General features: G+C 35.0%; 4 protein-coding genes across 4 annotated transcripts in view; 2 read left to right on the top strand and 2 right to left on the bottom strand.

Annotated features, from left to right (window-relative positions):
- Positions 1-231: 231 nt before the first annotated feature.
- On the top strand, positions 232-2,303 carry LOC108735633 (protein ST7 homolog). The gene is made up of 2 exons (XM_018467673.1): positions 232-408; positions 465-2,303. The coding sequence occupies exon 2, from the start codon at positions 465-467 to the stop codon at positions 1,989-1,991; it is 1,527 nt and encodes a 508-aa protein (XP_018323175.1). The 5' UTR covers positions 232-408; the 3' UTR covers positions 1,992-2,303.
- Positions 2,304-3,043: 740 nt separating this feature from the next.
- LOC108735652 (WAP four-disulfide core domain protein 2-like) lies at positions 3,044-4,005 on the top strand. Its single transcript, XM_018467707.1, has 2 exons — positions 3,044-3,433; positions 3,765-4,005. The coding sequence occupies exons 1-2, from the start codon at positions 3,205-3,207 to the stop codon at positions 3,923-3,925; spliced, it is 390 nt and encodes a 129-aa protein (XP_018323209.1). The 5' UTR covers positions 3,044-3,204; the 3' UTR covers positions 3,926-4,005.
- Positions 4,006-9,253: 5,248 nt separating this feature from the next.
- On the bottom strand, positions 9,254-12,054 carry LOC112903929 (centrosome-associated zinc finger protein CP190-like; the record flags this gene model as incomplete). Its single annotated transcript, XM_025974997.1, has 3 exons — positions 9,254-10,860; positions 10,919-11,762; positions 11,863-12,054. Coding segments are annotated over 3 exons (2,643 nt in total), but the record flags the coding sequence as incomplete, so codon positions are not given.
- Positions 12,055-12,267: 213 nt separating this feature from the next.
- The window catches only part of LOC108735716 (pyrokinin-1 receptor-like), a 24,238-nt gene continuing 19,987 nt past the window's right edge, over positions 12,268-16,518 (bottom strand). The window contains exons 2-3 of the mRNA XM_018467815.2: positions 15,860-16,080; positions 12,268-12,695 (exon numbers count right to left, since the gene is read on the bottom strand). Coding sequence (XP_018323317.1) covers positions 12,489-12,695; positions 15,860-16,080 — 428 coding nt within the window. The 3' untranslated portion in view covers positions 12,268-12,488. The remainder of the gene's footprint in view (positions 12,696-15,859; positions 16,081-16,518) is intronic.

Here is a 16,518-nt window from a genome sequence, read left to right as displayed (position 1 = left end):
AAGAAATTTATTTTATTATTAAATGATATTTATTGAAACAAAAACTACTAATGTATTAATTAAACACAACTATCTTATTTTGTATAAATAATATTTAAGTTTCTTCAATAAATTTATATTAATAAGTTGTTATAAGTTAAGTAAAATATTTCATTAGTTTTTTTCGTTAAATACAAAACTACCGTACAAAATGTATGGAACAATTTTTAATTGTTTTTAGGTTGGTAGTGGACAAACAGTGTTTTTATAGATACATTCGCATGCAATTGCAAGGTTTTTAACCAATTGAATTTGAAGTGTATCAACAAATAACTTTTATTTAGATAATTATGTATTTATAAAGGTTTCAAGTTAATTTTTTAACTTTTCGAATATTCCTATTTAGTAAAGTATCACTTAAATAATTTGGTAAGTTATTGGAACTCATTTACCTCATTTTCATCTTCATGCTCTTCATTTTCCAGATGATGTGGGATTCAGCATTATTCCTGAGTACTTTAACACCAAAGTTTTACGTTGCATTGACGGGAACATCGTCTTTAATATCTGGTTTAATTTTGATTTTTGAGTGGTGGTATTTTAGGAAGTATGGGACTTCTTTCATTGAACAAGTCTCTCTTAATCATATTAGCCCTTGGATCGGGGGTGTAGAAGAAAATGGTAGTAATAGTAGTGGTAGTAGTTCTTCCGTGAGTCCCCCGAACAGCGTTCCGGAATGCAAGGTATGGCGAAATCCGTTAAATTTGTTTCGTGGGGCTGAATATCAACGATTCTATTGGGCCACCAACAAGGAGCCTTTAACCTATTATGATATGAATCTGTCTGCTCAAGATCATCAGACATTTTTCACTTGTGAAGCTGATATTGGGAAAGCGGAGTATGAAATAATGCAAACAGCCTGGAGAGAACGCAATCCTATAGTTCGTATCAAAGCAGCCAGAAGGGCCATTGAGCTGAACAGCGAATGTGCTCCAGCATACATACTTCTTGCTGAAGAAGAAGCTACAACCATTACTGAAGCAGAAAAGATATTCAAGCAGTCCTTAAAAGTCGCCGAAATGAACTACAAAAAGTCTCAACAGATACAGCATCAAGGATCTGTACTGGAAGCTCAACACAGGAGAGACACAAATGTTTTAATTTATATAAAGAGGCGTCTTGCCATGTGCGCGAGACGTCTGGGGAAGCTCAAGGAAGCTGTCAAAATATTCCGTGACTTAACCAAAGAAGTGCCCCCCATTATGAACGTTTTAAATATTCATGAGAATCTTATTGAGGCTCTTTTGGAAATGCAAGCATATGCTGATGTTCAAGCTGTTCTTGCAAAGTATGATGACATATCACTTCCAAAATCGGCGACCATTTGTTACACTGCGGCATTATTGAAAGCTCGTTTGGTGGCGGACAAATTTTCTGCGGATGTGGCCAGCAAAAGGGGCTTAACGGCCGCAGAAATGTCCGCTGTAGAAGCCATACATCGAGCGGTCGAATTTAATCCTCACGTTCCTAAATATTTACTTGAAATAAAACCCTTAATTTTACCCCCCGAACATGTTCTTAAACGGGGAGATTCGGAAGCCATAGCCTACTCCTTTTTCCACTTACAACATTGGAAAAACATAGAAGGTGCTCTAAATCTCCTGCATTGTACTTGGGAAGGCACGTTTAGAATGCTTCCATATCCTCTGGAGAGAGGGCACCTGTTTTATCCTTATCCTACCTGCACTGAATGTGCGGATAGGGAACTTCTGCCCGCTTTTCATGAGGTTTCTGTTTACCCTAAGAAAGAATTGCCCTTTTTTATTATCTTTACTGCCGGTTTGTGTTCGTTTACCGCCCTTTTGGCCCTGTTGACCCATCAGTATCCTGAACCAATGGGTATGGTGGCAAAATCCCTCTTAAACTGGATGTCTTTACCCCTATATTATATTTATGAAAAAGTTGAGAACTTTTTGCCATCAAATCTCTTACAACAACTGTCCAGGATATAAAGAAACTAAATAATATTCGTCTCAAATTGTTTATAAACGTTTTTTATCGTACTTAATATTTGATTGTGATTATTTATAGTGTGATAGCGCAAGCGAAACTTGTTTTTGAACTTATTTTAAATTTTATAATTTATTTAAATAAGTAGTATCAGCGAAATGAAACACTTAGCGAACAAAAGTTTTGACAGAAAAGTTTTATTTAGAAACCAACTCACATACCAATAAGATAAGCGTTTGTATTGTTTTATATGTATTTCAATAAAAAGCATGACAAATGTTAAAACTGCATCTAGTGCTGAGCAATAAATACTGAAAAAGATCTGATTATTTTTCTCTGAAAACAACGAAACTAATTTATTTAAAGATTGATTAATATGTATAGTTTATGTCCCTTATCAAATTTTGAGTCATCCTAATATCTTCAATTACTACAAGTAACGTCGTAATAATGGCGTCATACGAAGTCAATGTTGACAAATGTTCCCAAAACATACGGATTAAGCGGAAAACGTTTAGGTTAAATTATTTAACGGCAAGTCATAAATACGACTATTATTTACACTATATTTGTTATTAAAAGAGCAATTTTTTGAGTGGTGTTTATTGAGTTAGTTTAAAGTTAAAAACCTAAAAAAGAATTCAATAACAAATACAAATATTAAGTAGCAAACTAATGGCAACCCTGCCATTTTTTCAAGTCTGCCAACTGATCAATATAAAATTACCTGCTAAATTTAATTTTCAACACTAAAATTTATCTAGGGAAATCATTCCTGCAGTGGCATTCCTTTTGTCCTGTAATGACGCAATGAATTACGTTTCATAAATATCTTGCCTAATATATATGAAACAAGCACCCTGTATAGCATATAAAAATATAAATTTGTTCTAATCTAAGAGCAAGGACCAGCTATCAGATAAAAGTTTCTAATTTTTGTGTGTTGAGATAACATTACCAAAAATACGCACGTCCACATAAATGCTACATACTTTTGATATGTTTTTAATTTTGTGGTTTGTTATCCTGTTGTATTTTCGTTTAGGCGGGTACTTAAGCCTAATCAAATTACCGCGACAACAAATAATTAATGGAACAATTGTGGCTTCCCCTTTTCCTTTAAAGCCCCTTTTGCGCCGAAAGAATGTTAATCGTCAAATCGTTATTATGCAAACAACTTTTAAATAGTCGATACAGATAAAGAAGAAAAGAAAAATGAATTGTCGACGTCTGCTCTTATCTTTTACTGCTCTTTTATTTTTCGTTGTTGTGTGTGAATGTAAAAAACCGGGAACATGTCCTCCAATATTATATTCAAGTGTTTGCAAGCACACTTGTTTATCTGATTACGAATGTCCTGGAAGGATGCTGTGCTGTAGAACTTTTTGTGGTGGATCATTGTGTAATCCACCAGTTTCCAGAAGGGTACAGGCTCCCTTAGGTGGTAAGTAAATAATTTTTTGTAAAATTATAATTTTTTAAAATTTCAATAACTTTTTAACGGTTTAGTGAATCGATTTGTAATTTTTACAGGAGTTTTAGAATTGAATGAGGAACGCTCTTCCAAATTTTTATTTGTCTCGTAGCATTTTGACATACCTCCCAAACATCCTTAAGTAAAAATGAATTTATGTTTGTTTCAAATGATTTTTGCCCAGAATGGAATTAGTGTGTGCTTAGATATATGATAGAACAACAGTTTATATAAACAATGAAAAATGGAAAACAAATCAGTGCTAGTTGAGCGATTACAACTGCAAGTTTTTTTTTTCCAGTAAAACCGGGAACATGCCCCAGTAAACCAAGAGGACGTTGGATTTGTTCAAGTAGATGCTCTACGGATCGGGATTGTGGGGGCAATAAAAAATGTTGTAAAAACAGATGTGGAGCGAGAGCTTGCATGAAACCGGAAGAAGAATTAGGACCGGAAATATAAGTTTCGTCATGTTTGTTTTGCAAACTGTGACTTATATTTAGGATCAAAAATATTACTCTTATAGGCTCTGTATACATATGCATAATGAAACTTCTGATTCTGAATCAACAGGTGCCACATTTAACACATTATTTTCTTTTTGATTTTCAGCAACACGATCATTCTGAGATAATTCTCGTGTNCATATGCCTACTTTGCCTTATGGATAATCCGCCACTGAGTTTACCCCCGTGTGAGGCCGGGGTTTAGAATAGCCTCACCGTGGGTCTCAACGTGTCGTAAAAGGCGACTAATGAGACAGATTCCGGAAGTTCGCTTTTAGAATTTTGGATTTTGTATTAGTTCATTGTTTAGTTTAAACATTGTGTCATTATTCAATCGAAAATGTCTGTAAGGGATTCATAAATTTTTCAATTAGGTAATAAAATCGGCACGTATTTTTCGGTGTCTTTTACAAAAAGATTTATACCTAATTGATGGACATATTGTCAATTATTTATGTGTTGGACTTTCTATGAATAGTTCAATTTGTTTACTAACGCTTTAACAAAATCCGTCAAGTTGAACTTTTAAAGGAGTCAAGACCATTGTCTGTGTTACTCATTTTTGAATTCATCATTATTAGGTATTATAATAAATAATGATGATCGATGATATTGTGAAATGTAGGGAAAGAACGAATATAAAGGTAGGAGACGAAAGATCAGTAGAAGATTTTAGGTATCTAGGAAGTAAGATAAGGAGTATGAGGGATATAAAGCAGAGGATAGCGCAGGGTCGCGGCGCTGTACGGGTGCGAAAGATAGACGGTGGGAGCGGCAGAAAAGAAAAGGTTAGAAGCGTTCAAAATGTGGGGTTACAGGCGAATGATCAGGGTACCGTGAATATAGAAGGTTAGAAATGAAGAAATAGTAGGAAGAATAGGAGAACAGAGGACATTATGGAAGTTAATAAGAAATAGGCGAGATAGTTTAGTAGAACACCTTCCTAGTCATGAAGGTCTAGTCAGAGACATATTAGAGGCAGAAACAGAAGTTAAGAGGAGTATAGGTAGACCTAGATTAGATTACTGTACGCAAATAGTTAAGGATGTGGGATGTTCTGGTTTTGCGGAAATGCGAAGATTAGCTCAAGATAGGAGGAGTGGAGGTGCATGTCCAACCAGTCTTAATCAGTCAGTACGACTTTATGATGATGATATTGTAGAAGACTTTTAAACATTTATGATTTATGTAGTAATACTTGCTTGCTAAAAATAAATGAACAAATTCACAACTCAAAATTTGTCAGGATTATCAATGACATTTTCCTTTTTAATTTATAACTGATAAGGTGAGTTGTTTTTATGTTTCTGAAGTCCTTTCTTTGTCGTCTTGATTTACGCCGAAAGTTGTGCGAATTTTTTTATTAAAAGTTCACCGGACTCGATAAACTAACTTTCCAGATGATTATCAAGTCTCTAAATTCAGCTAAACTGTCTCACGTCAAGACACAATTATTTTACATCACATAAAGGACTTATAAAGTTTTACAACGTTTTTATGACATGCCGTTGTTGCCAGTGTTTGTTTTTTTTTTTACGTTTAAGTAATTCCGGACATATTGTACATTGACCATGTAAAGAAAAACAATTTAATTACTGTCAGTACTTATTTGAGTTAATTTTAAAGATTGCGTCAAACAATTCTAATGATTAATTGACTATTTTTATCCAATTAATTTTTCTGTGCAGATGTTACAGCAAATTATTCAACGTTCTTTAGATAGAATTGATATATTGTTTACGCATATGTTTACTATTTGATGTTTATCCTTGTCTAGATAGTTCCTGAAACATGCAATAAATGCACATCATTAAAGAGTTGACGGCATTCAATTTTCAATATATTTGAATCAATAACATTTCAATTAGTTTCTAATACCTAGATTCCGCTCTTTTGAAATTATTTATTTACTTGCACGCACGATTTATATTAATCTGCTAATCAAATATTATATAAAGATGACTGAAAAGGATAAGTAAACGGATATCTACTTGTAGACATTTCTATTATAAACACATTGACTAGTTCAACCCGTTCAAATTTGGACGGATGGTACCATTGTCGATGGTGCATTTTATTTTTTTTAATCCCAGCCTTTTTCCATACCGTAACCTATTTATGATTCATTCGGCGAACGTTTGGTCACAATTATTAAACATCTTATATTGTATTATATATTATATTGTCATTTAAACACGTTCACCACGTCAAAAAGTTGGTGATTAAACGATGTACTGGATTTCAAAGGTGTAAATCATGACTTAACAAATTTGGACAGGGTTTTGGCCTTTATAAGAAACAATTCGAAGAAAAAATTGTAATAAAAGAAAAACTTATTGTGTATGTATTACATCTCCAGAAATATTATCATCGAATAATGAGCCACCAATTAATTTTATAGTACTTACAATAGAATAGGCGTTAAAATGTTATAAAAAAAAAGGTGATGTAAACATCAAAGGCTACATTCAAATAATTATTATACTAATGTTTATGTATATATCTAAGTAAATACTAAACCATAATGAAATAGACAAAAAGTTAATTGGCTGAAGAAATTAATTTCACAGGTAGAGAGAACCACATTAAAGTGGAAACTTTTAAACTTGTTTGAATTACTTGATGGAATGTTTATTGTATTGAAACACGTAATTACTGTAATTATTGTTATAATTTCCTTCTATTTTGCAAAAACAAATTTTTGTCTAAACACGTATCACTTTATGATATCTTGCTGCGTTTTATATCATACAAATAAATAGTGGATATTCACAGCCCTATTCTTAACCTTTATGAAAAAATAAAAGTCAAACAATTAAATTCGTAAATAACCCGGAATTTTACAATGTTTATAAGCAAAACTGGACTTGTGGGGTGACTGCCTCTTTTGCGTATCTATATGTAAAAATTGTGAATCTTCTATTTTGTTAACAGTAAACTAAATATATTAGTTTACCCAGAGACGAATTAAATGTAGAGAGCGCTCTAGACTAGCTCCTCATAGGCGCCCTTCTGGCGGTCATATATTTTGCAAAATACTTTTTTTTTATTACGTATTTCCTTATTTTTTTTTAGGTTTAAAAACTTCCACGCGCGCCCCTTTTTAACCTTGTGCCCCTAAGCATATGCCTACTTTGCCTTATGGATAATCCGCCACTGAGTTTACCCCCGTGTGAGGCCGGGGTTTAGAATAGCCTCACCGTGGGTCTCAACGTGTCGTAAAAGGCGACTAATGAGACAGATTCCGGAAGTTCGCTTTTAGAATTTTGGATTTTGTATTAGTTCATTGTTTAGTTTAAACATTGTGTCATTATTCAATCGAAAATGTCTGTAAGGGATTCATAAATTTTTCAATTAGGTAATAAAATCGGCACGTATTTTTCGGTGTCTTTTACAAAAAGATTTATACCTAATTGATGGACATATTGTCAATTATTTATGTGTTGGACTTTCTATGAATAGTTCAATTTGTTTACTAACGCTTTAACAAAATCCGTCAAGTTGAACTTTTAAAGGAGTCAAGACCATTGTCTGTGTTACTCATTTTTGAATTCATCATTATTAGGTATTATAATAAATAATGATGATCGATGATATTGTGAAATGTAGGGAAAGAACGAATATAAAGGTAGGAGACGAAAGATCAGTAGAAGATTTTAGGTATCTAGGAAGTAAGATAAGGAGTATGAGGGATATAAAGCAGAGGATAGCGCAGGGTCGCGGCGCTGTACGGGTGCGAAAGATAGACGGTGGGAGCGGCAGAAAAGAAAAGGTTAGAAGCGTTCAAAATGTGGGGTTACAGGCGAATGATCAGGGTACCGTGGATATAGAAGGTTAGAAATGAAGAAATAGTAGGAAGAATAGGAGAACAGAGGACATTATGGAAGTCAATAAGAAATAGGCGAGATAGTTTAGTAGAACACCTTCCTAGTCATGAAGGTCTAGTCAGAGACATATTAGAGGCAGAAACAGAAGTTAAGAGGAGTATAGGTAGACCTAGATTAGATTACTGTACGCAAATAGTTAAGGATGTGGGATGTTCTGGTTTTGCGGAAATGCGAAGATTAGCTCAAGATAGGAGGAGTGGAGGTGCATGTCCAACCAGTCTTAATCAGTCAGTACGACTTTATGATGATGATATTGTAGAAGACTTTTAAACATTTATGATTTATGTAGTAATACTTGCTTGCTAAAAATAAATGAACAAATTCACAACTCAAAATTTGTCAGGATTATCAATGACATTTTCCTTTTTAATTTATAACTGATAAGGTGAGTTGTTTTTATGTTTCTGAAGTCCTTTCTTTGTCGTCTTGATTTACGCCGAAAGTTGTGCGAATTTTTTTATTAAAAGTTCACCGGACTCGATAAACTAACTTTCCAGATGATTATCAAGTCTCTAAATTCAGCTAAACTGTCTCACGTCAAGACACAATTATTTTACATCACATAAAGGACTTATAAAGTTTTACAACGTTTTTATGACATGCCGTTGTTGCCAGTGTTTGTTTTTTTTTTTACGTTTAAGTAATTCCGGACATATTGTACATTGACCATGTAAAGAAAAACAATTTAATTACTGTCAGTACTTATTTGAGTTAATTTTAAAGATTGCGTCAAACAATTCTAATGATTAATTGACTATTTTTATCCAATTAATTTTTCTGTGCAGATGTTACAGCAAATTATTCAACGTTCTTTAGATAGAATTGATATTTTTTTAAAATTTTAGTTTCATTACAATTATTAATATAAATATTAAAACTAGAATTTTTTTTAATATAAGGTGTAATACCGGTTGTGAATGAAATTTTTTTTAGATGTTACCTCTTGTACATAAATTATTTTAATTATCGTCGCGTAACGTAGAAGCAGGAACAGGAGTAAAGAGGGTCTGATGTAGAACTAGATTAGATTTTACTGTCCGCAAATAGGTAGGGATACTTGATGTTCTAGTTTTAATGAAATTAGAAAATTGTCTCGGGATGAGAATGAGTTAAGTCTTTGGTCTTATTACCCTAAAATGATGTCGCATATAATGAAAAATACAAAAAAAAAACAATTGCGTGGATTTTGATGCGTTTTGGTGGGTGGTTTAGATGCAGGCTTTAATAAAATTACTATAAAAAAAGGATGGAATGCAATAGTTTCTTCGAATATAGCTTTTTAATTATTACTGAAGAATGACTTAACAAATTTGGACAGGGTTTTGGCCTTTATAAGAAACAATTCGAAGAAAAAATTGTAATAAAATATATTTTGCTGTTCTGATTTTCCTTTTCACTTATATTGAATCTGACTTTTTTGGTAAGTGGACTTCATTTGTGTTCGAATTTTTACTTTCAGTATTTCCTGATTGCTGAGAGTCGGTATCTTCCCATTCGTCAAGGATAATTTTAGCTGATGATGATTTTTCCTTTTTTACTTCCGTTTCCTTTTCGGAATACGACTGGGAAACTTCTGATTCTGAATCAACAGGTGCCACATTTAACACATTATTTTCTTTTTGATTTTCAGCAACACGATCATTCTGAGATAATTCTCGTGTTTCTTCAATATCTGCGGCAATGTTTTCTTCAACAATCTCTTGTTGAATTTGTTGTTCATTAACGTTGTTATGATTTTGAGGGTCCCCAAAAGAGTTATGAGGACTTTCAATAATTACTTCTGTTAAATATTCTTTTTCTGTTGGTTTGCTTTGTTGACCAGCTTCTTCATCGTTGTGATCTGTTTTTACACTTTCATCATCTACAACATTTTCGGGGGGTTTTTCAGTAATGCACGATTCTAAGTTTTCGTAGTTTAGTTGTATTTGTTCATGGATAAGTTCATTATGCTCTTTCTCTTTGTTTTCGTCTTTAGGTACTTGGTCAAGTGACTCATTTGCTATTTCTTCAGAAACTTCTTTTGGTTCTTCACTACTAATTTCTTCGTCGTTTATTAGTTGCTGTTGATCTTCACAATGGATTGGATGTGGTGATGAAAAACATTCTTGTTGTGTTAGCATAGGAGCATCGGAAAGACTTTCATTTGTGGGATCTTCAAGGAAACTATCTTCTTTATCTTCGTTTTCCCCAGCTTCTTCCATATGGATTGTCTCCTCCACCATTCTATTGTCGTCAGTTGGTATTTCTATCTTAGATTCTGACTTTTCTTCGGTTGGTTTTTCTGTTGCTTCTGCTTCAACTTGGATTTGTTCTATTTCCCGATCAGGTTCGACTTGGCCCTGTATTTCAATCTCTGACCGGGGCATTTGGCTGTTTGTTTGGATAATAATGTCTTCTTGCATAAAGATTGGTTGTGATGACGTTTCTATCGGTTTGTCTACTTCAGTTGTAACGACTTTCTGGTCTTCTTTCCTGTGAGAATCGATTTCTCGTTGAATCATTTCAATCGATTCAATCTGGGAATTTGCAGTTTGGGTTCCATTTCCCATTAAAACGGAATTTTCAGAAATAGGGACAAAATTTTCGGGGTTTCGTAATTCAAAAACTCCAGTTTCTGAGTTAATCATTATATTGCCTTGTGTGGTGGTTATAATTTGTCCCTCGTTTCCAACAGCTGGATGAGAATAGAGAACCACAATGTTTGAATTGTCCCCGCTGACGGATTCTTGGTTTCCATCCCCGTAATCATGGTCCGTGAGAACCATAACCAGTTCGTCTGTAGATGCAATGTCGGAATTGCTTAGCATGGTCTGGCTTATGATGGCATTGTGGTTATTACCAGCTTGTGTAGTGCAGAATGTGTGTGTGTCCGTAAGACCTGGTATAATAAACTCGGGTTGGGTCTGGTTGGAATTGTGGGTTGTTGCGGCTGCTGTTAAATGTTGATCATTCGAGTGTAGGATGTATTGTTGATTGTCATCCAAAACAACAATATCCACGAGACCTGTGGTTAAATAAATAAGCTGTAATATATGTATTGTGACTTTTGATTGGTTTTTTACCTAAACTAGTAGCGATTCCACCGGCAACATTAGTCAGCGTTTCAGTTTCTGTATCGTGTCCTTGTAATGTTATTGTCTGTTGTTGATCCGCAACATGAGCCTGTTTTCCGTCTACCTTTACATTCGACAGTATTTTTATCTTGTCTTTTTTCACGGGATGTACATCATCAGGAGTAATGTACTCCTCAGTGATAAACTCCTCTTCTTCTACATCTTTATCGTCGATTTGGTGTTGTTGCTGTTGTTCTTCTTGCGGTTGGTCATTAAACAATGCTTCAACATCCTCGTCTTCCATGTCTTCGAAGGAATCTTCTTCATTAACGCTGACCACGCCATCTCGTATAGCTTCGTCACGATGAAGCATTTTTATATGCGAGAACAAAGTCGAATCATTCTGGAACTTTTTGATGCAATATTGACAATCGTAACTAACGCTGTCGGACTTCCCCGTATGTCCTGTGATCCTCACGTGCGCATTAAAATTATGACGGCTACTGAAGGTCACTTTGCATTCAGGACATTGTACGTCAAACTTGGTGTGATTCATTTGATGTTTCGCCAAATAGTTTTCAGTTATAGCGATATACGGGCACTGATTGCATTTGGGAAAGTCGTGAGATGAAGGTGGTTTGATGCCGTGTTTTGTATACTGATGATACAGCAGCAAATCATATTTACTGTATTTGTGCCCACAATATTTACATAAGCGGGGATCAAATTTTTCATTATGCAAATCGGTCATGTGTTTCCGGTATAAATAGTACAGGACAAATTCGCAAGGTTCTGAAGGGGTGCTGCACTTGTTACAGCTCCACGGACCGTCTTTTTTATCGATTATGGATTTCTGAAAAAAATATTACTTTACAAATTTTGCATACATTCAAGTTTTCAAAAATGAAAAAATCTTGAAGATGTAAAAATTGCGGGATTGAATGCTTTCATACCTGAATTTGAGTTTTTTCTTCATTTACATTTGTCACTTGGACTCTCACTGCAGAAGCTGATGTTTTGCATGTTTGTCCTTTTTCATTAGGTGGTGGAGGGCTGTTGCTGTTGTTCTTTGCCAAAATTTTGAGCTTTATGTTCTTGTTTTTCTTGACAATATGTGGATACCGCTTCAGGACTTCAGTANCACATCAACTAATGCCTTTATCGCGTCTTTATCAGCTTCAACCGGCCTTCCCGAACGTGGTGCATCTTCGACATCAAAATTGCCGGATCCAAATTTAGCGAACCAGTTCTGGAACTGGCGTACTGTCAACACACCTTCTCCATACACATCAGTCAATTTCTTTCTGGCTTGAACAGCATTTTTACCCTTTCTGTAGTAAAACAGTAAGATATTTTTATAACTAGTTACATTTATATACTAGGAATACATTTCAGACTTTAAAAGTTATGTAGGGCGAGGGCAACATTAAAAGAAAGTGACTATAAATAAATCTACAATTGTTAATTGTAGTAAACAATATAAGGCTAAAAGCAAATACGATTTAACGTTGCCCTTACGATAGTAGGTACTTTAGAATGAATGTTACAGGTACGAAGTTTGTACTTCTACAACTATGGATTATAAACGCAAAGATCGATTCGGGAAACTTTTGATATCAGTCAGGGAAGAAAATTCGCATGAGCTTTTCTTTGCAAGTTTTCCAGGTTGTCTTATTTCAACGGTTGACAGTATTGTACCCTGTCTTTTCCTCGATATTACGTAATACGAGTTCTTCATAGATTGACAATTTAAATTTTTCGTTTTGAAACAACTCGTAAATGTTTCCTGAAACATAACAAAATAATAACTTTACTATCTACGCTGTGTAATTCATTATGCTGAACAGGAATATATACATACGTATATATATGTATATTTATGTTGGACACGGATTTTTATAGAATTCTTGGAGTTTACATAAATTTAAAATCAAAACTAGTTGAACCAAACTTAACAGCCTACCCTAATCTATCGCAAAGTATATACGACTTCGACAACATTCACTTCGTTTGTGTTGTCTTTACTTACCCGTAATCTTATAATCCTTCCTAACTAATTAAGCAAAAGCATTAATTTTGTTATGGTTAGAATCATTAGAAAAGGTTACAGGCGAATGATGAGAATATCGTGGATAGAGAAGGTTAGAAAGGAATAGGTATTTGAAAGAGTAAGAGAACAGAGGACTCTATGGAAGTCAATAAGAAATAGGCGAGATAGGTTAGTAGGACACCTTCTCAGGCATGAAGGTCTAGTCAGAGACATATTAGAGGCAGAAACGAGGTTAGGAGGAGTTAGGAGGGGAAGACCTAGATTAGATTACTGTTCGCAAATAGTTAAGGATATGGGTTGCTCTAGCTTTAGGGAAATACGAAGATTAGCACAGCCTAGGAAAGAGTGGAGGTACATGTCCAACCAGTCCTAGGACTGTCGACCTTATGATGATGATAGAATCATTACGTAAGTGACGATAGTGCTTTAGGTTAGGTTCTAATTGGGTTAGGCTAGGCTTGGTTTGGTTCAACCAGTTCTTATTTTCAATTTCAACGGTTTTCGTTCCCAATAAATAATAATTTCTATAAAATAAATTGCAGGACATAAAAAATTTCGTGTACTAATTGAGACGTTTGCCAAATTTAGATCACTTTAAGTACGTCTCCGGAATTTTTATAATATTTCACAAACGTTCCATTAAGCTGAATAATAGGAGTTGTTTTTGATTTATTGAGTCGATGTCTAATTTCCAATTCTTGGAATGTGCCTAAGCGAATGAGTTCAAGTAAAAGAAATGGGCTTAATTAAAGTACCAAGTAATACACTAGAATTTGTGCAAAATAAAGATACTGAAGATAACGAAATTAAAATTCCGGTATTGTCCCTTTTCACAAGGGTTAAAAGGGAAGGACCGTTCCTTTTAATCTAACAAAAGGAGTTTTTAGAAAATACTGTATTTCTGCAAATTAAGCTTCAATATCTCTGCTCTTTCATTATTAAAATGAGGCTTGTTGGGATTAATCCAATAGAAAAATGTCTACTTGTTTACTTGAATGTCTACATTTTAAATATAATTTATAGGGTTGTTCGGAAAGTCATTTCGTTTTTTTTTGTGGAAATGAAAGACAGTTTTCGTATAATAAACAAATACTTTATTAAATTATATATTGACCGTTCTGGTCCAACACCTTTTGCCATCTTTCTGGTAGTAGCATAATTCCACGCTCATAAAATTTTTGGTCTTTGCTGGCAAAAAACTGATCGAGGAGGTTTTTGACCTCCTCATTTGAGGTGAAGGTTTTACCGTCTAAAAAATTTTGGAGTGACCGGAACAAATAATAATCCGATGGTGCCAGGTCTGGAGAATATGGTGGGTGTAGCATTGTATCCCATTCAAGCTGTAAAAGCTTTTGGCGAGTGACCAAACTTGTGTGAGGTCTCGCGTTGTCTTGGTGAAACACTACACCTTTCCTGTTGATTAGTTCTGACCTTTTCTGTTGAAGTGCATCATTCAGTTTGTCCAGCTGATGACAGTAGACTTCCGAATTAATCGTTGTGTTATCCGGTAAAAGCTCAAAAAAAACGATTCCTTTAAAATCCCACCAAACAGACAGCATCACCTTTTTTTGGTGAATATCGGCTTTGGAAATGGTTTGAGCCGGTTCATCTTTTTTGCTCCATGACCTCTTGCGTTTGACGTTGTTGTATACAACCCATTTTTCGTCCCCAGTGATGATGCGCTTCAAAAACGGATCATTTTCGTGACGTTTGAGAAGCGAATCGCAGACGTCAATGCGGCGACACAGATTTCTCTCTGTGAGAACATGGGGAACCCATACATCGAGCTTCGAGGATAATCCCAGGCCTTTCAAGTGGTCATAAACTGTTGAATTTGATAAATTTAACCTCAATCCGATCTCACGTGTTGTTATTCGCCGGTTCACATCAACTAATGCCTTTATCGCGTCTTTATCAGCTTCAACCGGCCTTCCCGAACGTGGTGCATCTTCGACATCAAAATTGCCGGATCGAAATTTAGCGAACCAGTTCTGGCACTGGCGTACTGTCAACACACCTTCTCCATACACATCAGTCAATTTCTTTCTGGCTTGAACAGCATTTTTACCCTTTCTGTAGTAAAACAGTAAGATATGTCGAAAATGCTGCTTATCGCTCTCCATATTTAAAAGGGCACCAACCAAAAACTACTGCGTAGAATTAATTGGAATTTTTCACACACAAGCCTTGCTATATGAGCTCTCAAAGCATATAAAAATTATACGGCTTAAATGTGAAGTTGGGTGCAAAAGAATACAATTAAATCCTCTGTCGGGAAAAAACGAAAAGACTTTCCGAACAACCCTATACAAATCATTGCCAAAATGAGGCGGGTCTACTTAAGGGCTTTTTGGGTTGCAGGCTAGCTTCCATTGAATTCAATAGACGATATTGTTAAGAAAAAAAATATTTAAAATTTAAAAAAAAAAACCGATCATAAGTAAGACAACCCTGCGATATGGAACCGGTGCGCCCCTCTATTGAACGGAACGGGGTATTCCCAGTCGCTTGTTTTAGATCGATGTATTTTCTCGCTGATGCATCTATTACGGGGGACTTTCCGTCGCTTATCGCAGTTTTTCGAAAAAATGACAATCAGTTGAGTAATTAGATAGGCCCCTAAGTAGTATCAGCTCAGGGTCTCACAAATTCACGATCCACCCCTTACTGTTACTTAACATAGGTACCTATGATAATATTCAGTTTGGTTATTAAATTGATTATTATTACAGCTATCATAACAATGTGTTGTTGAAGATTTAGAAAATTTACCCCACATGAATAGTAAATTTTATTGCTACGTTTAGAAATTTTAAGCAATGTTTATGCCAATTTCTTTCCACTGTTTGGTGATTTTTTTCTTCATTGAATTTGAGTTATTTTTACCCGATTATTCTTACCTTGAATGCGTCCCTGAATTTTAAGGAAAATATATTGTAAAGTAGAGGGTTAATAGCCGTGGAAATGTAGTAGAAAATTCCGCTCAGATAAGTTATGATTGTGTATACTTTTAGTAAAGTATCTCGGTTGAAATTTTCTGGAAACTTTGACACGTACGTTGTGTACAGTCTTTGTATATGGAACGGTGCCCAACACAAGAAGAAGGCAATCACCACGGCAACTGTAACAAAAAATTAAATATTTTAGAGGGTACAGAAAACGACATACGGTACATTTTATCATCATCATCATCATCATAAGGTCATCAGTCCTAAGACTGGTTGGACACGTACCTCCACTCTTTCCTATCCTGAGCTAGACTTCGCATTTCCCTAAAACTAGAACAGCCCACATCCTTAACAGTCAATAAGAAATAGGCGAGATAGGTTAGTAGGACACCTTCTCAGGCATGAAGGTCTAGTCAGAGACATATTAGAGGCAGAAACGAGGTTAGGAGGAGTTAGGAGGGGAAGACCTAGATTAGATTACTGTTCGCAAATAGTTAAGGATATGGGTTGCTCTAGCTTTAGGGAAATACGAAGATTAGCACAGCCTAGGAAAGAGTGGAGGTACATGTCCAACCAGTCTTAGGACTGATGACCTTATGATGATGATGATG

Source organism: Agrilus planipennis, unplaced genomic scaffold (genome assembly GCF_000699045.2).
Source record: "Agrilus planipennis isolate EAB-ADULT unplaced genomic scaffold, Apla_2.0 scaffold86, whole genome shotgun sequence".
Taxonomy (NCBI): Eukaryota; Metazoa; Arthropoda; class Insecta; order Coleoptera; family Buprestidae; genus Agrilus; species Agrilus planipennis.
This window is presented reverse-complemented; position numbering and strand designations above follow the sequence as displayed.

Bases quoted from the DNA above. Each gene is read 5' to 3' on its own strand.
- LOC108735633 (XM_018467673.1), top strand. From the start codon at position 465: ATGATGTGGGATTCAGCATTATTCCTGAGTACTTTAACACCAAAGTTT.
- LOC108735652 (XM_018467707.1), top strand. From the start codon at position 3,205: ATGAATTGTCGACGTCTGCTCTTATCTTTTACTGCTCTTTTATTTTTC. The intron at 3,434-3,764 runs GTAAGTAAATAA...TTTTTTTTCCAG, and splicing joins GGTACAGGCTCCCTTAGGTG to TAAAACCGGGAACATGCCCC.